The following is a 25,076-nucleotide window of genomic DNA, read 5'->3' on the forward strand; positions in this document are numbered from 1 at the left end:
CTCCGCTTGTTGCTAAGGAACTAGCTGAGGGTCTGAGTCAGGAGGACGGGGTACTCAATGTGACAAGAATGAGTCAGTGATACTAAAAAGAAACCATTTCCCATCTACTTCACAGCAACGTGATAAGAACTATTAAGGGAGAGCAGCAAAGGTCAAACATTCAATGTGCAAATAAGGAAGGACCACATCAGCAAGGCTTGAGGACACTGCAAATAAATGAGAGGAAATTATAGCAGGACCAAGTGTAAGAGGGTGAACTAGGTGCTTCCTTATGGACTCTGTATTCCTCATGGATAATCAGTCAGTGGAAATATAATTTTAGACAAGCGTTGGATCTAAATGCTTAGAAGAAACTTTATTAGATCAAACCCCTGTAGATACTTTAACAGCATTTAAAGTTTTTGCAACAGCTGAGCAATAAAAAAACTTACAAAAGATTTTTTTTTTTATGGCAACCACCGTACTGTAGACACATCTTAAATACCATAACCACACCCCCAATCCTAATACAGTGTACTTGATAGGCATATGGATTACAACTGACATTCACACCTACACACATTGCATACTTGCTATTTTAAAACCAACCTTGAATTTAAATAAGTAGAATTCATTAATAAATATTAAGTATATCATCGGTCAGAGGGTGTATTGTTTTCTTTTAAGTAAGATTTCATTAGTGACGTCGGTATGTATGTGCCTGTGTAAGAAAGACGTTTAGAGGTGCAGTATATAAAAATCTTGATGACAACAACTTAATCACTTCATAAGACAAACACGGAAATGTAAGTATCCTTCCCCGTCACAATAAGGAAAGTCAAACGTATAAATATGATCATTCTAAAGTGCATCTGTCAAAGACTTGTCGAATGAAAAGTCATCAGTGGTCCTATTTTTTTTTTGTTTTAAAAAAAGGCTTACAAAACTAAAAATAGATATGTCTGAACGTGCAGCAGATATATTTAGCAAAAACTACCTACATACATGCACAGGTTTTTTTGTTTTGTTTTGTTTTTACACAGTGGAAAAAGAACAAGGTAACAGATAAAGAGGATAAACATTTTCACATTGTCAAGAGGTGATAATTAGTTCTGTGCCATTTCAGTCAACTCTTGTTTGTTCACACTTGGCTTTACAGAGCATTTAATTAAAATTTTTTAAGCAAACTTGGCTGATAAAAAAAGCACACAGTGGTGAATAAGTGCCTTCTTTCTGCTAGAAATGACTCTGCGAAAAATCTCTTCAGTTCAGTCAGTTTAACCTGCGGTTCTTTAGGCCGTCCCTTGTGACAGGCGAGGGTTGAGGGGTCTAGATCTTAGGCAGCTTGGGAGCACTGATAAGAGGGTTGGTCTCTTGCAAAAATCGCCGTCCAGCACTCTTGTAATCATAGGTGCAGTCATGTGTCTCTGCGTAGCGGTGAGTGGCACAGAAGTTGTGACCACACCTGAAAAAAAAATGTACATAAACATACATTTCAGTATTTGTGCAAAAAAAAAAAAAAAAAAAATTATTTATAGTATATTCCTCTTGTGATCATACAGTCCGTTTCTCATAAGACTACTGTATGATTGCAGCCACATTACTTCCTCTTTAGTTTAACTGCTCCATGGCAAAGTTTTCCCCTTATATGTGCTTTAATCTATTCACATCAGTCCATTAGTAAAAAGAGCAAAGCTATTACAGATCTCTAATGTATTTCATTTGAGAGCACTAATACTGAGTAAATTGCATTACTTATTTAATCACACAAGTTTACCATCTGACTGAACTGGGATCAGTTCGTCTTTTCGTTTGCACAGTAGAGAGCTCTACCCTTTAAAATGACTCATGCTCTTCAAGCGGCCAGTGTTAAGAGATTAGAGTTACATACTGTTGCATCAGATTCGATGTGTACGGCCTGGACAAGACCTGAGAGAGGGAAGTGATCCAGACTGATGTCGTGCGGGGGGAAACTCTGATAAAGCTAATAACTTGTGGCAGGACGAGCAGCGAACGGAAACGTGTTTTCACTGGAGGGACTGCTGACAGACAAAACGATGAACTAGGAAAATACCACTTTCTACTAAAAGGGATGCTTCAAGGATGAGACTGCCAAATAGGGAGAGATCTGATTTAGAGTCAAGAAGCACGTGAGACAGAGAGTGCTGGTGGAAATGCTGGAGACATTTGTACCTGCACTCGTAGCTGGTGGCCAGGCCAGTCTTCTTGCCACAGAGGAAGCAGTGCTTTGAGCTCTTCTTCTTGCTGCCTGTGGGAGCCTTGACTGGAGGTAGGTGGTAAGTTGGAGCCCCTGAGAGTAGAGGAAACATTTTTTTTAGTTACTTTACAGGAGCTAGAGTGGAATGACTGAATGTGCAGTGAAATGGTTTCTATCAGTGCCAAATCTACACAGTCCAATCACGTAGCCAGGTCCTCTTCTTTAAACCATACCATTTTAAGTATTCCTGATGTCTGCACACAGCATAAGAGATATTAGGAGCATTTTTCCTAATATCCAGCTTTCTGATGAAGCCCTTTGCTTTCATTTGTGCTTGTTTAACATTCCACAGACTGCAAATTTGCTCAAGCTAGATCCATCACAGTAATCAGGAAGCCATAAAAGTCTGGATAAACACAGAATCATGCAAGTGAGGTAAAAATGCACCCTTCTCTGTTCAGTACTTTCAGTCATGTTGTGTTTCTGACCAAAACCCAGCAGAGATGTCAAAGCAGCCATTTTCACCAGCTGTCAAAAGGCAAAACACCTGTTGAGGCATCACAAACATGGAGTGTGACCAGAAATCCAACATGCTTTAAAGTTTCTCTGCACTTAACTGAAACCTGTCAGTCTGTCAGCCATTTAAGTTTCTATTTTATTGGGATTTCACTGAGCACATGGAGAGGGTTTTCATACCATGCATTACGTCTGATTAATTTCTGTCACCTGATACCCACAGGAAAAAAAAAAAAAAACCTGCCTCGAAATAATCCCTCAAAAAGTTCAAAGCTGTTACATTCTTGTCTTCTTATCTATGGCTTCTTTGTTAATTCTGACAGTTAATTTCAAGCTTGGTTTAAAATAAAGTGTGCATTTTAGAATGACTGCAGCCAATTAAACTAGATCTAAACAGTACCAAATCTGTGATGCTCTTGAAATGGTCCAAATACTTGTCAGTTATGTGTGTTTCCATTTGAAAAAGGTTTTAGGAAATAGCTTTGCCATACGAACCAGTATCCTGTCATAATTTTAGAAAATACACTTCATTTCCTGAGTCAGGGAACACTAGTTTATGTCAGCTTGTAGCAGTGATAATCATGCCAGAGGAAGCGTGCAGCACGGCTAAGTTTGTGAGCCGTGGGGATACGGGAACATACAGATAAAACTGACAGCTCTGTGATGGAGGTACAGGAAGCCTGCCGTCAAGCAGCTGGGTGTGGGATTGAATTTTTATTTGTTTTGTGCACCGTAATCTGCTACCATACAGGCACACACTGGATTCAAATATATTCACTACATTCTGCTGTGCAGTAGACTTAATTTGAAGTTGATTACATTTAATTTAGGGCTCTCCCAGTGAAGTTTTCCTACCTTGCAATCCTTATCCAATTCATTAAATAAAGAAGATCTGATATGTACACTTTCTGCTCACTTGGCAGCACTGTAGACACGCCGAGAGAGACAAAGACACCTTTTTTTTTGACAACTTAAAGAATCTAAGCTGGTTTCAGTTGCTGTCAGTATTGATGTTTTCACAGAAAAGGCTGACTATTGTTTCTGTGTTGTTGCTCTGCCGTTCAGTCACTGGTGACAAAAAGAAAATGTTCCAATGTTTTAATGGAGCTCAATGGGATGTTTGTGAAAGCTGGTGTAGCACAATGGCTTTCTATCAAAGTGTTTCAATGAAAAGGTCTGTACCTTCCTTATAATTTCCAAGGACGTTTCCTGGAAACATTTATGATGCAATGATGCTAAAAATAGGTTTTCCCTGAAACAGCTCCATTAAAACTCAAGTATTAACAAGTCTTTCATTTCCTGACAGTAAAGTGTGGTGGTAAAGCTACATTACATGAGGATGCTTCTTATCAGACTGAAGTAGATGTCCTGAATGAATGATGTCAAATATAGGCAGCCCTTTGAGAAAAAAAATGGTTGGGGGCACATGCACTCTCTTAGTGGAGGGATGACTCACTTTTCTGCACAACAACCTGAAGTACACAGCTGCTAATGACAAACTGAAACATCAATCATTAGTTGGGTTTGTTCAGTGTTGTTTGCAGCTGTCTGTTGAGGTTGACCACCACAAATAAATTCTCACTGATGCTGATCAAAAAATATCCAGTAATAAAGGAAAGTCTTGAGTCTTCGCTCACTGCTTCAGTGTATTGATCTGTGTATTTATTGTGTATCTATCCATATTCTCTGTGAAGTCGAAGCATATCAGTGGCTGACTTAAATAAATGAGGGTGCTGGTGTGTAGGCCCGCCGCCTTCTGTTGTTCGTGCTGCTTCTGTAGTTGCAGGAATAATTAATATTTAGAGCCCTTGTGGTGCTTTGTTGTAGCCCTCATACAACATGTACAGGCTTTCACACAACAACACCTCTGTGTGACTGCACCTTCCAAGAACTGCATCATAGTTCAGAGCTACAGCTACAATGTGTGCAGTCTGACATGGCTAACTTTAAGCATACGCTGCTGCACACGGCTGTAAAGTCCACGACTCACATTGTCCAATCTAACCACCACAATGTAACACTTTCTTTATGTACTAGTATGTAACACTGAGGTGTTTATGCGTCTCCCTTACCTATTCTCCCGAATGAGGTCATGACTCCCCCAGCTGACGCAAGAGTGTTGGTGGCCTGTGTAAACAACAGCAACATGAAATGTTTTTTAGAGCAAATCAATAAAACGGCCTGCAGTGCTCAGCTCATGAGAAAATTAGACATTTTTTAAAAATATGTGCTATAATACTAATATGCTAATAATACAAGATGGACGTCAAGATGATTTTGATAGACCTTGCCTCTGCATTGTGATATTTTAGCTGTTTTCTATCAATCATGACTAATATTTGCATTTCTTCTTGTGTATCTAAATTATCTAATTTACAAGGTACTAAGTTTGTGTGATGTGAATGCTGCAAATACGATACATTTTCATATATTAAAATTCACTAGAAATTGTTTCACACCGTGTGAATGGAGAAGCAGTATGTGGGTATTTTCTTTTTTTTAATCATTGTATTGTGTGCTGTGCTCTAGGGTTTGGAGATACTATTATCAGCTCATCTTGTGACAAAACTCATGATATCCTAACTGACAATTCCCTATCTTTAAATAACTGATCAGTTTGACCTTATTGGAATTTGTCACAGCCAGGCATCTCAAATACTTTACAATAGAGTGTATGCATTTTTTGAATATCTACCATTCTGGTCTACTTAAAATAAATAATAAAGCAATTAGAATTAATGTGATGAATGTGACTGATATCTTACCATGTGATTTTGTGAAAAACTGAGTGAATATCATAAAAAGATAATGTGACAGTTACTGCAAAGAGTTTCACATCACCCCCCTCTACTTTATCTTAAGCATTTGCTCCCTTTGTGGGTTGGGGTGGGCATAGTTCTAGCAGACGTTACTTACGTTTTAAGTGAGAGCATTTTACAGAATACATTGTTTGAAGACTTCAAACTCTATGAAGCTCAAAGCCAAAGCCGAACATTAAAAATGATTTCACAAATCTAATCTTAATAGCAAACACTGTCACCATGTAAGAGGCTGCTCGGTGCAATGGTGACATTTGTCTTAGAAGGTCGTCCTGAAGGAGCCTGTTAGCTGGGATGGATGGCAGCCTGGAGCCGTGGCTGCCCTGTCCTGAGGCAGTGGCAGTGGCAGGAGGCAAAGCAAGTGCAAGTCCCAGACTCTCTCCGAGGCCACCCCTGCTGCTGCTGCAGCTGTTATCTGGAGCCCTTGTGGAGAGAGAAGCCAAGAGCTCAGAGTTGTTCAGAGGCCCCAGTGGCTCCTTATAGGCTTGGTTAGCCAACTTAGTGATGTCTCTTGCTTCCCTCTTTGAGATAAGCTCTGGCCTCTTGCCAGGTGACTCCACTTTAACACCATGAAGGCGTGGCGGTTGAGCTGATGAGGTGGTGGAGGAATGAGGGGCTGTGTTGCCTGGCTTCACTTGTGCGGAGGATTGTGCTTGAAGGTTGGGCTGTAAACAGCAGAGAGTAGAACCAAAATGCTGAGGCAGCAGTCTGGTAGAAGTGGAAGGTGACGCAGAGGCGGGTAATGGAGAGGGAGGACTGATATGAAAAGATGAGCCAAGCTGTGTCCTATCAGCTCTGCTGGTGAGAGTGTCACTTGTCCCAAGTGTCCAGGTACTAAGTGGTGAGGGAGAGAGGGGCAGCTGGTGCTGAGCCCCAACCTCGAGGGACCGTCGACCTCCCTCTGGCTGGGTGGACACATCCAGACTCAGAGGGTCGGACAACTCCCCAAATGGAGCTCCAGGGGGTGTTGGTGCCACCAGTCCAGTAGCTTCCTCCAACAAACCCAGCCCAACTGCCTCCCCTGCAGGTTCAGCTGAGTCAAAGGTAGCTTCAGGTGGCCCCCTGGTACACAGTGGAGGAAGCTGTGGGTACACACAGTCCCTCATCAACCTGGTGCTGCCAATGTCCAACCGGGAAACTTTAGGAGGGGGCCGTATTTTTGCAAATGGTGGGCACGTCTCCCATGGCTCCTCCTCCTGAAGCATATAACAAGAAGGTGAGGAGAAAGAGGGGGGTGGTCGTCTAGGGATGGACAAGTGGGCAGAGGCTGCAGCAGCAGAGGGCGGGGAGCGGTCTATGGTTTCTTGGTCAGTGATTGGAGGTAGTTGTGCATTTGACTGCCGAGGCTGGTTGATTGGGGGGAGCGAACGAAAGAGGCGATGATGGTGTCGTGTGCTGGAGGGCCCTAGCGAGACACCGCAGGGATGTGGGCTGACAGGGGGCCACGGTTTTACCTTCGCTGCCTTCTTCGGCTGGAAAACAAAGACACAGAGACATTCAGGTTATTTCACAGTAACCTCTCAAATATACCGTACATTTTCAGCATTTCTCCCATCCTGTAAAATTATAAAATCATGGTGGTTATCTCATCACTTGATTTAAGATGCCTGTATAAATAAATTATGAGCATAAAAACATTATAGAGCAAGTAGAGTTTAGTGTGATGAAACGTTCTACCCTCCTATAAACACATGCAAATTAGTGTTTGGTGCAGTGCATCTGCATTATGCAAAATGGTTGCACACTACCATTTTAGTCTATGATTACGATAAGCAGTATTCTACGTGTCTTCATTAAAAGTGGTGTGAAAATTAACATTGTGCCTAGGCCACACGTGCACTCTGATAGGCAGTTTAACTTTAATTCTGTGATCCCAGTAGCCTCCTACTTTCTTGTTGAGGTTCATGTCCTCCATCTTGGCTTTGAGCAGCTTCATTTTGTTCATGGTGATGGAGTTCTCAAGGCTCTGCTGTGCAGCTGCAGAAGTCTCTCCATCCTCCTCCTCCTCTGTGTACACATTGTACACTGAGCCACCACTGGAAAATATGAGAGGTAAAAATCACTATTAGTGAACTAAGAAAGCGGTCTGCAAAACCTCATGTGCAGTCCACAACTGAATAACATCACTGAATAAACAGCGTTAAGTACTCAACTCTACATGGCTGCACAATTATACATATCTATTCTGATGGTTCCTCTTTTGTGCTTTTTTCCCTCTGTGCCAATCTTAATCCCCTGAACCGAAATTTATGATGTTTCTGTTATAGTATGTTTGACAGTGATCAATGTTGGCAACTGCCTGCCCCAATTCCTTTTATGTGTTACAGTATTTTGACAGTCAACAGTATAACAATAGCATAACTGCACTAAAAACATAGACATTATGACAATATCCCAACCTCAGAGACTCAGACAGGGGGGTCAGGGTACCATCTCCCCTGTCGACCACTCGGAAGAAGTTTAGCTGGTCACCCTCACGATAGACCACAAATGTGACCTGCTTGTTGGCCACGCTTTTCTCCCAACCCTCCTCCTTTGTGCTCTCCATCAGGTCAGCCACCTCTTTGATAGGATCCTCCATGGTTACTGACAAAAGGTTAAAGCCAGAGAACACCATATTTAACTTCCCTAATGTGTTGGGGAAATTACTCAGAAAAGCATATTTTGATATGATGTGAAACTAGAAATGTCCAGCAATCATGTGACTGCACATTTCCTCAGTGTTTTCCTTACCTCTCCTGGTGTTAATTGGCCCTCCCCTCATAGCTAAGACCAGTTTCAAAGTGCAGCCCTCTGCAATTCTGCAAATACAAACAGAAAGATGATCACTAGAGCAGAATGAACAGTATCATAACCCATAACCCAGTGTATGTAACTCTAATGGGAGAAATGTAAATAACAGTAGGCAACAAATTTACATTTAGGGTAAAATGCTTTACTTCCGAGGCAGGCTCTGATCTAAAGTAAACAGCACTCTGAGGGTCAGGATGATTTCCAGATGAACTTGTGCACGACTGGGAATTCCACTGGAACATTTGTTTCATATGAGCAGATGTTTCATTGCCTACACTTTCCCTCTGCTTCTAAAACTTGAAAAGCATGCTGCAGTGTGATAGGCGCGCCTAGCAAGATCTCACCAGAGGCTGTTCATGTGGAAAATTAAGTGACAAGCATTCATAACAATACACCATCTGCAGCCAGCAGAGCACTGGAGGGTGAGGTCTGCATCTCATAAACTGACAAGAGTGGAGGGACAAGCTCTCTAAATATGGCCGGTATGTCACTTGTCTCATCCAGCTCTAAACAACTGGCTTATTTACAACTTGCTCAATTAAATTAAGACTGACTCCCCAGCACAGCAGGAAGGCTTTTAAAGTGCACATGCAAATGATTCTAAATGTGAACAGCTTGTTTTTAAACATTACTGGTAACTGTAGGAGAGAAAGAAGGTTGGGAGGAACAGATTTACCCATAGTCATGTAGACAGTGTTCATCGTCCAGCTCCAGATTGTTCCAGATAAGATGTTGCTGGGCAACAGGGATACCTTCACAGACAGGAAAAGGGAAAAACTTGTTCTTATTTCACAGACTACCTTCACTAATCTGACAGTCAGGTGAGATGGGAATGCTACCAACAGAAGCAGCCACACACACCACTTAAGATGATTCATTTCTGCCCCCTAAAGCCCAAATTATGTAACTGCTGAAAAACAGCAAATCACAGAAAAGATGCATTGTCAACAAAAACAAATCAAATTTTAAAAACTTGCTGATGCACTACAGTGTTCCTACACCATAAAGTCAACTTATCTTACAGCTAAAACTGTCAAATACATGACAGTTGTATCTAATATAATGGCAAATGACACCAAAACAGCAATATTTCAGTAGAAGGATGCAGCATAATGAATACAAAGGCTCTCTAGAGCTACTCCTTGGAATGAGATGGAGTGTATGCATAGTGAGGAAGGTCTCTGTGCCCACGGTGAGTGAACTTGCTGACTCTGTGCAGGAGGTGAGCCAGTGTTGGTGAATGAGAAGTGGTCCCTTCATTGCAGAGTGGTATGCTCCATCACAAACACACAAAGTTGGCTGACACACCTCCGCACGCAGAGCACAGAGAGGCCTTTCTGACCACTGAACTGAAAGCAGCTGCAAAGAATGTCGATATGGAAGGTCATCTTGATCTACAAGAAAGCAACCTTAGAGGACTGCCAAAGTCAAAAAAAAAATTGGATAAATAATAAGTGATCTCAACCCACATACCCACTAAACTAAACCGCAGGATGGATTTTGCAGATTTCTCCAGTGTCTTATTTTGGAGCCAAGCCAAAAGGTGAGTCCACAGATTTGCTGTGGTAATTATATTCTCAGGCAGCTGCTTGACTGTTCCCGTTCTGTGAGTTGAATCCAAAGTACAGCCACAATTTACTTCTGGGACGGTTCAGTGGTGTGATTCATCATGCCTCAACAGCTTCCTCCATTTTGTATGAATTAAGAGAACAACAAAAGCAACGCATGCGATGGGTCAGAGTGACGATCATTTTTCCAAGCCCACTGCAGGAGTACAAAGAATGGCCTGTTTTGCTTAAACACTGAATTTAAAATTAGGACAGACCATTGCAGATGGAATATTTAATTTCTGCCAATAGAGAACAGTTTAAATTTCAAATAAAAACAGCCCTACTCAACAGCGACCAAGGTGATTACTGACAGTAAGTCTCAAAGTGCTCTAAATTTGAAGGTAACAATGACCTTTCTATTTATTCTTTTTTTACCTTACATTCAACTTAAGCAGCTCTGATCCAGGTCAACAGCTCAAACATAAAAATATAACTTTGAGAGTAACTGTATACAAAGCACATCTCAGGAGACTGAACAGACCAAACAAAATGGTCAAACTAATAGTATGACAGTATGCAAATAATATGTAGTATTCCAAAGGAGGTATCCATAAAATGCAATACAATTAAATATGGAGAAATTCCTTAACAACATGCAAACGATGGCATGCAAACCAAACATTACTGAGCTTTATACCTTCTAGCCTCTGGATCTTTGCCTTGACTGAAATGACAGCCTCGAAGGGCAACACACGCAACTCAAAACAGGTCCCTGTCAGGGTCTCTATGAAGAGCTCCATAGTGTCATAGAAAGGGATCTTGTAATGAAAAGCTCCCGCACTGTCGTCATTAAAGAATGGTGGCTCCTTCCTGTCGGTCATCTTGGCAGGTTGGAAGACAGAGAATTCAGGGAGACGGTGAAATGGGGGGGTTAGCCCAAGATGAGGGAGAGGGGGACAGGCACTGCTCACTGGCCTCACGACCGTCACACATCCTGCAGGATGACCACTGCTGTAAATAGAAACAAATGCTTTGCATGATTATCATAACTCTTCAGAAGGTGTGATTAATTTAACAACTACCAGCCCCTGCAACCCAGTGTCTTACTTACACTGCATGTCGTTACCAGAGGTTGAGAATTTGTTTTTGATGGCCTACACTCTGAAATCTGACATTTACAAGTTGACTCATCAGTCACAAGCTGACCTATGATAGCCAAGTCATTTTTGGTTACACATGAATGCATGATTTGGACATTTCAATCTAGCCCTGTATGAAACTGCATTTAAGTGAAGACACAATGATATTCTGTGTTGAGGGAAATACACCACTGTATTCATGTAATGACTGACAGAACAACTGAGCGATGCTTCTACACAGACAGGATGGACCTGTGTGAACAGGCAAAGTTACAAAAAATATGTTCATGAGTAATAAAAATACTGTCCTAGAGAGTGAAACTGTCATATGCTTTTGAGGAGCAATTGTTTTAGAACAAGGGCATGTATCAGTGGCAGCAGACACGTGGCAGCTGTCTTATTAAACATTCAGAGCAGCATTTAAAGCCCTGGCCAAAATTCAAGAAGATCAGGTGTGTTACATAAGCCCATCCATGGTGTGAGGTGTCCTGTGCCTGACCGCAGCCTTTGACAGATCACCTTGTGTTGGGTGACTTACCAATATCTTATAGCACTCTGTATGAGAGGCAGGTTAGTCCAGTCAGGCTTTTATTTATTTTGAAGAAGGAAGATATGTCGGATTCAACATCGGAAATAATAATAGGTCATATAACCCTGGACACTTTGCTTTATGTGTGCAAGCCCTTCCACCACTTAAATGTAGAAACAACAGAAGAATACAGGTTACAGTTTGCGAACCATTATACGTTTAATATTTGGAACTGATGAGATTAATGTAATATATTGTCCTTATGTGTACAGCTGTCCACAAGCTGCCGTGCAGTGCACTTACAACACACCGACCCTTTAAAGTGAGAATTTCCACTTTACTGGGGCCCGACAGGAGCTCAAGTGACTCACTCAAACCCGCAAATGAGGTATACAACACTGAAGATGAGCTGTCCAGCTGATTGTTGGCTCTATTTTGTTAGTATACGAGGCCTGAGGTGTACCCATTCAGACGCTGAAGGGTTGTCATAACAGGCCGTTCTCTAAAGAAAACGGTTATGCTGTCATGTTACACTCGACGCTATGTGCAGATTTTCTCTAGCTATATTTTAACCTTACACAAAAATTGGTTGACCAGGTCAGGTCGGCAAAAGAGATGAACTGGTTCCGCAGCTAGCTGCCTGACAACGGAGATGAATGGATTTGGCAAGCGTCTCGATACAATTCCAGCGGCTAACGTTAGCAAAGAAAGGTCACACAAGCAGGATTTATACATACCAATTTTAACGAGGCAATTAATGCTGACGAGAGTTACATATTTTTAAAAAAATCTGCTTACCAGTATCTTCTCCGATAATACGGCGGTGAAGCCCGTCTATCCGACGCTACTAGCGTTAGCTTTCGTTGCCATGTTAGCCAACAACTCAAACAATGGCTACCTTCCTCGGTGGTTGGCTAGCAGGCTGCTAGGCTACATCCACGGACTTCAGTCCAGTCCCGTCCGTTGTAGCTGTCGACGGAAACGTTAGATTTAAAACTAAACTCATCACGTTTCACCCTAAAAACTACACACGGAACAAACTAAACTGTCTATCGCGGTCGGCCACCGTGGTCCCATTGTTGGCAACATCATTACCTGTCAAAGGCTGCTGAACAACACCTTTGTGATGCTACTTGATTGACAGACAAAAGGAACCAATCGGCACCACGAATGATTAGGTGGGCGGGGCAACAATTTCCCCTTTGTCAACACCCAGCGTCAAAGTTAGTTACTATACTGGGACGCAAATTCGCAGAAAAAACATCTTTTTCGCACGAGTTGTTATATTTGGAAATATCTGGTTTAAACATTCACCGTATGTTCAACAAATGTTTGCCCCTAACCAGTTTATATAAGACATCGGGCTGCCAGCAGACTTTAGAAAGCTGCTTCTTCATCCAATACAATAAAATTGTATCTCTGGCCAAAATGTCTGCTTTGAAATGTACCCAATGTGGAAAAGGTTACAGGATTTCCAACAACTGGGTGAGTTTCTATAAATGCTAATAGAAGAGCAGCTACAATAGGCTACAGTTTTTATAACCTCAGCAAAAACACTGAAACATTGAAACAGAAGTTGTGGTAATAAACACAGATCTAAAGTTCCTTTTCTTAGGAACAAGCTTCCTGCTCATACTAGACACTGGTCAATATGTAAGTCTAGACAGCCACAATACACATGAAAACAAGTAAATTGGAAATAATCACACATTTCAAATAGCATAAAATATGTTTCTTTTTAGTTATTAAAAATGAATTTCATTTTTCATCACAGCCAAAGTTAAGAAATGGATGAATTTCTTATTAATAAAAACATTGTCAAAATGCCTAAGACAGTAAGTAAACACATTGATTTCTCAAAACCATGATATGGCACAAACCCAAAGAAAATGGAATCTCAACATGGCAAAGCCAAAGGATAAACATCTTCAGAACAAACAAAAGAATTTACTGTTAATATCTGCAGGCTTTGAGGCTAAGCATATGATATGCTTATAAAGTGCTATCATGTATAATAAAGATTAACAGTACATAATAACTGTTACAGAATATGATCTGATGCCAACATGATTTTGGAAATGCTTTTAGAAGATGACTGGAATCATTTTCATTTGAGTCTTTATCTCCCAAAAAATAAGCCACAGCATTTATATGAATTTATATGAATAAATACTCTATCAACAGTGTATTGATCTCCAATCTTTCAACGAGCACACTGACAAAATAATGAATCCACATTCCACAAGTGTACAAATCTGGCTACTCTGAAACGACAGCTCAGTTCCCACCAAGAGCATTAAGTGGATCATCAAATATGTTGCTTGAATCTGATGCTGCACTGGTCTCCTGGGATGGTGATGTCTTCTTTGCTTTTTGGGGAGCCTTTGCCACTGGTTTTACTGTGCTTGGTGAGAAGATGTCATCTGTAAAGAACAGAGAGATGGCCACAATATTTGGTTAAATATGCCAGAAGTGTGGATTGAAAAACATGAAGGCCCACATGCATTTTATTGTTTCTTACCCATGTCATCATCAAATATGGACTTGGTCTCTCCCTTTGTCTTAGACTTCTGTTTTGGTTTTAAAGTGTCTGACAGGTCAGCGAAAATGTCTATGTCGTCATCGAACAAGCTGGCATCAATGGTCTTCTCTTTGTGCTTCTTGTGAACTTTAGGCACAGTGGCTACTTCATCCTGAGAAGGAAAGATAAAGAAAGAAATGAAACAAATTCTTATGATGACAGAGATAAACCTGGACTGTATTACCATCAAACAAAGAAACAAGCTACCTGGAAGATGTCCTGCTTTGAAAAACTACTGCTGTTCTTGATTTCTTTGCTACTTGTGGATGAGGGAGTGGAACTGTTGCTCACTCCAAAGATGTCCTCATCATCATCATCATCTTCTAAAAAGGATGTGGCCTTGGCTTTCTTAGTAGTTGACCTTGGTTTGACCTTTTGGAAAAGGTCATTAGTGTTGTCATCAAAAATGGATGGGAGTGTGCTTTTGTCTTTGTCCTTCTTCAATCCCGCCCCGCTACTGGTCTGGGGTTGTGTAGTCTTGGCAGTTTGTTTGGTGGAGGGTGTGTTAGTGACCGGAGTTGCCTCAAACAGACTGTCGGAGCCAAAAAGGTCATCCTCATCAGAAGACGGCAGCACCTTGCTACTGAGGCTGTCCTTACTAGAGTCTTTCTTTCCAGGGTTTGTAGATACTGGCAATGTCAGTACAGAGGGTCTGGGGGAGATTTCGGAGAGTGGAGGCTGAGAAGGTGAAGAGGTGGGCAAAGCTGTGGGTGCAACTGAGTTAGGTAGTGTCGGACTGGCACGTGCCGGGCTGGATTTGTCTGGCAGGGGTAACACTAAACCAGACAGACTGGGGTTTGGCCCAGGAACATCACCACCCAGGGTCTCTTCTTTATCTGCCACTGATCTCTGGGCTGCTTGCTGCCTCGCTGCTCTGGACTGGGGTCTTCGATGTGAAGAACCTTTGGCACGACTCTGCACAACAGAAGATGTTCACTCAAAAAAAAAAAAAACTAGAAATCAAAGCAACGAAAAAGCAAATAAAAGAATTCAAGAAGTAAGAAAGATATTAAGCTCAAGGAATCAAAAGCCCACCTTGTGTGCGCTCTGCAGTGTAGCAACCTGGGCTGGGGTGTCGAAGCTCACTCCTCCCTCACTGTCCGTCTGGGCTCCTACAGGAGTTGTGGCAGGGCTGGGGCTCAGGCTGGAGCTAGACACCCCAGAGGAGGAACTAGGACCCATGCCAGGGAGTACACTTACAGCCCCGGGCAAACTGGGGGCAGCACCAGGGAGCAATGCAGCAGGGTTGATCATCAGATTGGCCTGAATGTAACAAGAACAAATGAGCCAGTACAAACACTTAGCAAGTCAGAAAAGACACCATGGATCCTGAGTGCAGACCAAAGACTAATTAAACTGACTTTCTAATTAAAATATCCTATACCTGTACATTTCTATGCTTCAAAACTACACTTTTCAGCTACTCTCTATTCATGAAGTTTTTCAGTGTGGTTCAAAGCAGCAGATCATTCAGAGGAAAATGAAAAACCAGAACTGTGGGCGAAAATGAGGCAGGAGCAAGATGCATGAGTAACATCCAGTGAAATTGAAAGAAAGAGCGAGCAAATTCTTCCAGATAAGAAAAATCAAAACAGAGAATTATCTTCATTTCGATAGTCATGCCGCTGTGTCATAGCCAATTTTTTAAAGTTGGAATATGAAAAAGCCCAGAAAGAAGAAACCTTAGAAGTGAAAACATGTAGGTGGGAATAGGAAAGTCTTTCCTCTGGAGGAATCAGAGTGAAATGTCAGGAATGAAGACTTCTGATTCAATAAAGACAAATATATATAAAAAAAATTACTTGAAGTTTCCCAATCCTTGATGAGGAATCTTTAGGTTTTACAGGGCTTGGTGCAGGTTTCTGTGTGGTCAGATTACAGCAGGATCAGAATTTTATCCAATGAAGGCAAGTCTCTAAACATTACTATCGTTGAATAGGCAGTAAATTATGAGGCACATGTATCAAAAGTATCAAAAAGTATAAAAACAATACAAAGCAAAAATTACTCCTATATCAAAACCACATGGCCACACAGGTTTGTGTCTTTAAGGCCTCAAAAAACAAATCAGTTCATAACATTATTGACTGTATATGCTCATAGTAGACTCACCTGAATCTCTGACAAGGATTCTGGACTTGCTAGCGGTGCTCTGTCAGCAGGTTTACTGGGCTTCTCTGCTACTTTCTGTGAATACAAATGAAAGAGGAAAAACAAGAGAGTGATCAAGTTTCTCCTGATGATCTAAAATTTACACAGCTGAATCTTTTTCCAATGAAATACACAAAGCTGGGAAGCAGGAATCCGCCTTGGTCTGACTGCCAAAATAATCAAATTGCTACCGGAGGAGGAGCTTTTGGCTTGGTGGAGCTGAAGAGGTCATCTTCATCATCATCAGCAAACAGACTCTGTGCTGCTGGCTTCACTGAGCTGAGCTTGGAGCTCTAAAAAGTCAAAGTGAAAGCACAGTCACGTATGCTTACCATCTAGTGAGGACATTTTATTTTTAGCATGTAGTTGAGTAAAACAAGTTACGTATAGAGAGAAAAGAAACAGGTATAAAAAAAGATAAGACTATCTAATAGACTGACCGCAGTTTTCCCTGAGGTGGCAAAGAGGTCGACATCTGGATCATTGTCCTTCTGCTGCGTCTGACTGAACAGCAGCTCCTCGTCCTGGAACACACCTGTGCTCTTTGCCTGTGGTCGCTCATCTGTGGGCTGTAAAAAACAAAACAAAACAAAACAAAAAAACAATACAGAGACAGGGATATTTTAATATCTTGACAGCAGGAGAAACTGTATAACAATGCCAGTAAATGACTTCTTCACACTATTCTTAGGTTTACTGTAAATCACACAAACCTTTAGTGTGTTTCTGCCTGTGGGTTTACTGGGTGTGAAAATGGGATCGTTCCAATCTGATTCATCTTCATCATCATCATCTTCAAACAGACTAACAGTTTTTGCTTTAACTTTCTCTTCCTTCTTTTCCTCTTTCTTAACATTTGGTGGCGGGCCATCCCTAGAGAGGAAGCTGTCATCATTTTTATCTTCATCCAACGGGCTTTTTGTCTGCTTTCTGTCAAGAATGTCAATGCCTCCAAAGAGACTAACGGCTCCGGCAGGCTTCTTTTTACTTTCATTATTCTCTGGCAAAGCTGATGATGGCAGTGGCACAGGAGTCTTTGCAGCTGGCTTCTCCTGCTGTGATGGCTTGTCCTCTGCTGCTGTCCTAGAAACTGTAACCTCCTCTGATTTCTGTATTTGGGACGACAACTGAGAGGCCTCGGCAGGTGTCTGAAGAATAGCATTAAAAAAATTTAATCTCACAGCAGGAGATAATGCAAATTAAATGGTGTAAAAAAATAACTATCAAAGAATCTAATTTCAAATATCACTGTTGTGTGACAAACTCACAAAGCCAAATTGTTTTTTTAAATGTTCTCTGTTTAATTGAAAGATCTAAATGGTCCTCTATGCAGTCTTCAAAGCATAATTGTTTTTCATTACAAATGTGAATTACAAAAAAAAAAATAAGTTCACTCACTTTAGCAGCTGGGGCTGCAGTGTTTGTGTTGACAGCAGGTTTGACACCAAAGAGGGATCCTTTATCTTCATCATCATCACCCTCATCTTCAAACAACAGTGCAACTCTCTGAGGCTTCTTCTGACTATTCAAAAAGCAATGTAACAGAAAGATAAGAATCCCTGGCGAGTATTTTAAAAAGTGTTAATTCAATGAAGTGATTTTAATAAAATTTTAAACGGAGAGGATACATGATTTTGCACAGTTTCTAATTAATACTGTAAATACCTTGACTCTTTTGTTGGAGCAAACAGGTCATCATCATCCTCGTTGTCAAAGAGGCTGCTCTTCTGAGATATTTTGGCACTTGGCAGACTGGAGGGGGCGCTGGCACTGGGCTTCATCCCTCCTGTCTTGGTCTCTGGCTTTGTTGCATTACTTTTGGAACTAATCCACTGGTCCTGTCATTCACAAAATCATGGGGTCATATTATACAATCAACTACATACTGGCAAGCTGCAGGAAAATATAATTTTTTTTATTGCCATACCTCATCATCGCTGAAGAGGGAGCTGGACACAGTCTTACTGGGTTGCGGTGTGGAGGCTTTAGCTTGATTAGGTTTTGGTTTCGATTTAGCTGCAGATGCAAACAGATCCTGAAAAATGAAGAACCAGATTATTGTTATGTACTCAGAGAAAAAAACACAAGCCTAACCTAATTCAATTCTGTTCGTGTGTGTGAAATAATCTAATAGTTTTTTTCCACCTCTTCTTCCTCGTCATCAAACAGTGACAAAGGCGCCTTGCTGGTTTTGCTCTGGCTTGTAAGTTCACTTTTCGACTGACTCTTAGGAAAGGTTGGAAATACCTGTAGAAGGGAAAAAAAATACATATTGCAATTAAAATACACATTGTCAATGTTATTATTTTTCCCACTTAAGTTTGAAAGCATTACTTGTGTATCCTCATCATCAGAGAAGAGGCCTCTGGTCTGGGGTTTCTCAGCTTGCTTGACATCAGCTTTCCTAACATCTAGAGCAGGCCCATTCTGAAACAAATGAAACAAAGATGTAATGGAAATGAAAATGAAATTTAATATAAACAGCTTTCTATTATTCTAACTTGAAGTTTTAGCACTGGTACAGGGCAAAGAGGACTGGGCAGGCTCAACCAGAGCCAGCAGTGTTTTCCAAACTAAATCAAATTTGGTGTACTGTCAGACTGCACTACAACATGAGCAAATATCAATATACTGACTGCAACTAGGTCTGATCATTTAATGGCATCCATGCCTGATAAATCAGACTGTGAATCGTTTGAGAGAGCATGAACTCAGAACAAAAAATAAAAACAGTGTTTCACAAAAACTGGCATAACTCTGTTGCTTAAAACTGATAATACACCGTGTCAACCAGCGGACGGTGTATTGGAAGACTTTTGACAATTTAAGCTAGATAGCCTGCACACACTGCAAATTACTGAAGCCCAATGGAGTCCTGTCTGGTGAGAAAACCTGCCAGTTTGCATGTAAAAACACACCAAATTCAATTTTGTTGTTACACAATGATCTATTCAGACCTCCTCAGATTTCTCAGACTCCTCGCTGGTAGACGGCTGACGTTTTTTCAGGCCCTCGCTGAGCAGGCTTTTAGTCCCAGGACCAAACATGGAGATGGCCCCAGCTGGCATCTAAACATAACAACCGTTTATCAACATAGAGACTCTTCAACATGCCACAAAAAGACAGATGTATAGATGTAATTCATACAAGTGTTTATACAGTGAGCAACGAGTGAGACACTCATATTTTGATCTTTACCTTCTTCTCCGGTGGTTTAGCCTGCTCTTCCACAACCTCCTTCTTGCTCTGAGCTGGAGTTGGTGCACTGAATATGTCACCATCCTCGTCATCTTCATCAAAGAGGTCAATGGCCTTCTTGGGTTTGGGTTTCTCCTTTCCAGCTGAGAAAGAAGGAAAAAAACATAACACAGTGGTTTGAAGGTGAGGGATCCCACCTGAACTCTGTATAACTGCAGCGCCCATCCTCACACACACTTACCAGAGTCAGATTTTTTCAGACTTTTCCCACTGAAGAAATCATCATCCTCATCCTCGTCATCAAACAGCCCACCGGCTCCTGCAGGAAGCTGTTTGGAAGCAGCACTGGCCTTGAGAACTGGAGTTCCATTTTCCTTGCTCCCAACTGAATCGGAGTCATTCCCTGAACTGAACAGGCTGTTATCTGTTGGGAGAAAGAGATTAGATTAGTTTGAGGATGATGAAGCAGATTCAAAAATAGTGACAGACAAGTGACTGCTATTACCTGGGAATATTGAAACAGCACCTGGTGGAATCTTCTTTACAGGTTTGCCAGATTCTTGGACAGAAAAGAAAAGTTATGCAACAATCTGCTACTCGACTTTTTTTTATTTTGTCTGTACATATCTTACCTATATTGCTGCCTTACCTGCAGTTTGAGCTGTGCTTTTTGTGCTTTCATTCATTGCTTTCTGTTCTTCAGACACAGAAGGTTTTGGTGCCTCAGAGAAAAGATCACCCTAAAGGGCAAAAGATAATACAGCACAAATAAAAATCTGCTGTCAGTCTAGAGTTTCTTCAGTGTGGAATTAGCCTGAACCAGAGGAAGTACTGAAAGACATTTAGTTTAATGTACTTCATCATCATCGTCAAACAGTCCTTTCCCTCCACTGAAGAGGCCACTTTTCCCTCCAAACGGGGAGAAGTCATCATCTTCCATCTTTGGTGGCTTGAACATGTCATCACTGTCGTCTTCAACAGCTGTTAAAATGTGCACAAACAGTACTGAGCAACATGCTGGGAAAGATGCATGTGTTGTGTAGATAAAGCTAAACAAAAAGTTTGAACTGCACAGATGATGAATGAATGAACGTCCTACCCTGTGACTTTGAAGGCTTTGGTTCTTTTCTGCCTTTACTTTTCTTCTTAGATGTCAATGCTTCCAAGACATGACATGGTAGAAAGAAAATATCCATAAGCATGCACATGCAGTGATGGCACTCATCCCGGAAATGTTTTCAGTGTCAATCACAAATGTAAACTTTGATGCTTTTTACTAAAATTAAATATGAAGAGTGAGAGGAACATAAAAAAAAGAAAATTCAAAGTGAGCTAATATGATACACTGCCAGCTGTTCGATGATGACAGGGACTTACATGCACGATCTCCTTCTGCTTTGTTAACTGGTTCACCTTTGATTCGAGCTGCCAGCTCATCAGCAAAGGACGATGGGCCTGTGTTCTGAATGTGACATAACAACAAGCAGAGCAGATGTTTTTCCATGCGGCAGCGACATATCTCAATGTTTTCTGCCTGAAATTACAAATACGCCTCTAAGAAAGCTACCCCTAAACTAACTGAGCAAAGTTTTAACAGCCATACCTTTGTGTCGTCATCGTCATCCTTGTCTGATTCTCCAAATATGTCAGAATCCTCCTCCTCCTCCTCATCATCATCCTCATAACTCAAAATGGATGATTTCTGGGGGAGTGTGGGAGAACAATCCAAAATTACAAATTTGTTCAGTTTAAATGCAATCTTCAATTGGTGGGAAAACGGACGTCCAGCTTACCGTCTTTATATTATTGTGACCTTCATCCTCCTCCTGATTAAAATCATCATCTGAATGCTGTTAAATAAATAAATGCAACAAGGTTTTAGATTTTTCTGGACAAGATGCAAGATTAAAAACCTTGACAAATGCTGTGATAGCAGAAGAAAAATGGTCTTACAACTGCTTCTTGGCCATTTTCACTCTCAATCACGCTGTCTCTGTCACTGTCAACTGACATTTCTGGAAAGAGAATCATACACACACAATGAGGGAAATGAATAATACATTGTGTCAGTGCTGATGGCCGATGCAAAGTGCCTGAAAAGGCTGCAATCAGTTTACTACCATCGCTTGAAAGGTCACCAAGTCCAACATCATCTTGTTCCATGAAGGCCTGGGAACCAATCAGATACGGAAGTGGCCTGTCCACATATAAATCCTAAAAGACAAGAACAAAAACAGACACACAAGTTAAAGTACATTAATGGAAAGATGTATTATCACTTTCATTTGTAGTTGTAGTAATCTTCCATGCTGTGTTAAGCACACCTTGGGCTCTAGGATGGCCTCCACTCTGTCAGTGATCTCCTCGTCCTCTGAGTCAGAGTTTCCTGCTTTGATGTCCAGATGCTCAAAGGCCGACTCCAGTACTCTCAGACCATAATTCACAGCTTCCTGCATCTTAGGGATCAACTCTGCCTCCTTCTGCTCTCGAGTCTTCTCCTTAAGACAAAACACAAATAAAAGGCACAGGACATTGTAACAATTGTTAATGTGGCCACATTATCCAGTAAATAATAATAACGACACACATAATTCAGGGTTATACTGATCAGTGTCTGTGTTTTCTATGCCAGCAAACGATAAGAGCAGGAACAATAAATTTGATATACCTGCTCAGGCTGCTTCTCCAAAGCATCAGCCTTCGGCATAGTTTCTTCAACCTCTTCATCATACACTCTCTGCATCAGGACACAAACAAGAAGGATGTTTTTGTTACAAGACAGGCAACAAAAGATGCCACAAGATGTTCTTAGATATCATATGGAATAACAAGTAAAACAAAGCAAGATATACTTTGTAGTCATATATATAGAATATTTAAATTATATGCATTACATTTTCTATAAACTGTGTATTGGAGAGCATGAGAAAGTCATTAAAGACAGAGTGCAAGCAGCTGTCTGTGGCCTTGGTATCACGGATCAGACTGTCCAACTGCTTTTCAATCTCATGTGTCTTTGACAGCATTCTCTGAGAGAAGTCTTGGAGGAACAGGAAGAGCTGCGAAGAGAAAGAAAACGGTTATGGAGCAACAGTTGCAGAGTTACTTTCACCACACCAAAGCAGAACACATCTCACAATCCCTTCAATTACCTTGATTTCTAAAGCGTTTCTGTAGCTTTTCTCTGGCTTTGCGAGTAAAGATGATGATCTTACTTTTCTTTTGAGCCTATATCAAAGTTGAGGAAGAGATTTCTGACTTACCCCTGAGTCAGCTGCTAAAGACCAATTAGCACTGCTCTGTCGCATCTCTTCCAGAGTCCAGGGTCTCTCCCAAATCTGAGCATCTTTCTCTAAGTGTTCACTCTGGCTTGGGCCATTTGCCATTCCCTCCGGCAAACCACTCATCTGCAATGAGATCACTTGTTGTTGTTAATATTATTAATAATTCAAAGGGGTTTTTAAACACTTTTCATTAATAAATCATAAAGAGAAGATCCTAAAAGAAACACTGTAATAATATATCCCACATATACGCTTTAATTTGTATATCTGCATCAATTTCTGCTCAAAGTGAACAGAGAAGGGACTGTCTGAATGTAAAAACTTGTTGGAGAACATTTAGGCAACTTTAGACATACACAACAAACTGTCGTCTGCAAATTTGTAATGTTTTGTCAAAATTTCAAATTTCAATTTCAAAAGGTTTATTGTCATCTGCACAGTACAAAGCAGCTGTTCACACTATGCAATGATATTCTTTTTTTGCCACTCTCCCTTCACACATCACTATAAAAAAAACAACAGATCTTACAAAAAGTAAAAAAAATAGCAGCTAAATAAGTACAGAATAATTTAAAAAGAAAAAAGTAAAAGTAATAGTAGCTAAATATGTACAGAGTCATTTAAAAAGAAAACTCAGGTGTCAAGCAAAGAGTAACAGCATAACCATATATAAACTGAACAGCAAGTAAAGTGACCAGGAAGTTAAAGTTATCATGTGCATGTGTGCGGGGGGGGGGGGGAGTCTGATGGCTGAAAGCTGTTGAGGAGCCTAATTGTCCTTGTTCTCACGCTCCTGTAACGCCTCCCTGAAGGCCGGAGTGTGAAAAGAAGTCCAAACCATAAATAATACACAATACCTCCCACCAAGGAACAACCAGTATGAACTACTACCCTCTAACCAAAGGGTTAAATTTCCCTGCTGTTAAATAAACCAGGCAGAAGATCATTCACCCCAATGTTTTCGAATGCGTGATGTATTGATGTGACAGTATGTCTACATAATTGTGTTTGCCAATATCAATACTACTGCATGTTGTACTTTTAGTCAGGGGAAAGTATTTTTCTTACAGACTATAGTGGGTACAAAATCTCAATAAAAGCATGTGCGAGTCTACCGGATCAGATTCAATGTCAGTAGACCAAGTGCTGACACAATAAGTTCAAATCTGAACCTCTGATTTCCGGCTCAGAGGGAGACTACCTTAGCGTGTGGCTTTGATTCCCAGAGCCACAATATATACCAAAAGATAAATTACGTCTTAACCTGCAACGTTATCTTCATTTTAACTAATGTAGTTTTACTGCTACACTCGCGATACAACGTGCTAACTTTGGCTTTGGCAATAACGTTTCAAATTTGTGCAGGTCAACTTGTTGTGTCTTCGTAAAGTTGCCTAAATGTTATTTCCTGCTCCTAGGTTTCTCATTCGAAACAGACTTGCTTCTGGAAGAGAAAGCGGGGACTGTTTGGCTAGCAGCTAGCTCAACTTAGCTAGGTAACACTAACGTTAGCTTCAGCTGTTCCAAGTAACACAGAGCTATATATGCACCCAAATGTAAGCGCTCTCATGCTTACCTTGAATGCCTCTGGTCAACTGCTGTCCACGACGGTCAACTATGGTCAGAAACGACGTAAAAAATAAGATCGATTATGGTAAATTTGGCCTTTCGCTCATTGGTCTTCTGACAGGTCAGCCATGTTCTGTCTGCAGACAGTCACCTGACTGTCGTTGCATAGCAACCCAGTGAAAGTGGGGCGGAGTGGAACAAACCAACAACCGAGACGAAGGTAACGGCTCACTAGATCATCCTGAAAACAACTGATCAGTTTTATAGCAGACATTTTAAAGTTGAGTTCTGAAAGTGCTTAATTTGTGTCCAAAGCTGTTCATTTTTATATTTACGCATTCACTCCCTCAAGACTGTATGAGTTTTAGTTAGAATGTCTTCGAAACTGAAGAAACTTAATACACTGTTGGCAGGAATGAGATGGACCATGAGACAACAGGCCTCTGGGCATTGACATGTAAAAGACCCCCCACCGCTCCTACATAGCTGCAAGACACCTAGACTGAAAGAGACACAAAATGAATACAAATGATGTAGGCACTCCCTGTTCATTTTGTGTCTCTTTGTAGTTGTGTGGCTAGTTGTCCTTCTGCATCTCTTTTGTTGTTTTGCGTCCTTGTGACTGTTTGGTGTCTGTTCGCAGTCTTGCATCTCTGTGGTCGCTCCTCTTTGTCACTGTATCTCTCTGTAGACATTTTGTCTGTTTTTGTGGTTGATTTTTTTTTTTTTTGTTTCTGGTCAGTTTTGCAT

The 25,076-nt window shown here is 41.1% G+C and overlaps 2 protein-coding genes across 3 annotated transcripts; both read right to left on the reverse strand.

The window, feature by feature from the left end:
• Positions 1–334: 334 nt before the first annotated feature.
• Positions 335–12,663, reverse strand: zfand4 (zinc finger, AN1-type domain 4). 2 transcript variants are annotated; one of them, XM_041050429.1, is made up of 10 exons: positions 12,342–12,663; positions 10,573–10,886; positions 9,002–9,077; positions 8,266–8,333; positions 7,932–8,118; positions 7,421–7,568; positions 5,754–7,004; positions 4,786–4,840; positions 2,173–2,290; positions 335–1,444 (listed from the first exon to the last, which is right to left on the reverse strand). In XM_041050429.1, the coding sequence occupies exons 2-10, from the start codon at positions 10,754–10,756 to the stop codon at positions 1,309–1,311; spliced, it is 2,223 nt and encodes a 740-aa protein (XP_040906363.1). In that variant the 5' UTR covers positions 10,757–10,886; positions 12,342–12,663; the 3' UTR covers positions 335–1,308. The 2 variants fall into 2 exon arrangements, with proteins under 2 accessions (XP_040906363.1, XP_040906364.1); XM_041050430.1 differs by lacking the exon at positions 12,342–12,663 and having other exon boundaries at positions 9,799–10,715.
• A 394-nt stretch (positions 12,664–13,057) lies between these two features.
• On the reverse strand, positions 13,058–24,469 carry washc2c (WASH complex subunit 2C). The gene is made up of 31 exons (XM_041050091.1): positions 24,334–24,469; positions 22,737–22,880; positions 22,368–22,532; positions 22,142–22,210; positions 21,798–21,971; positions 21,594–21,687; positions 21,427–21,488; positions 21,267–21,323; positions 21,077–21,175; positions 20,851–20,935; positions 20,573–20,632; positions 20,330–20,454; positions 20,123–20,213; positions 19,979–20,032; positions 19,715–19,897; positions 19,474–19,616; positions 19,233–19,343; positions 18,610–18,702; positions 18,421–18,522; positions 18,203–18,310; positions 17,941–18,113; positions 17,674–17,797; positions 16,989–17,423; positions 16,716–16,844; positions 16,467–16,568; positions 16,237–16,311; positions 15,927–15,986; positions 15,160–15,387; positions 14,332–15,039; positions 14,065–14,236; positions 13,058–13,966 (listed from the first exon to the last, which is right to left on the reverse strand). The coding sequence occupies exons 2-31, from the start codon at positions 22,878–22,880 to the stop codon at positions 13,821–13,823; spliced, it is 4,371 nt and encodes a 1,456-aa protein (XP_040906025.1). The 5' UTR covers positions 24,334–24,469; the 3' UTR covers positions 13,058–13,820.
• Positions 24,470–25,076: the final 607 nt, after the last annotated feature.

Source organism: Toxotes jaculatrix, chromosome 11 (genome assembly GCF_017976425.1).
Source record: "Toxotes jaculatrix isolate fToxJac2 chromosome 11, fToxJac2.pri, whole genome shotgun sequence".
In the NCBI taxonomy this organism is placed as follows: domain Eukaryota; kingdom Metazoa; phylum Chordata; class Actinopteri; family Toxotidae; genus Toxotes; species Toxotes jaculatrix.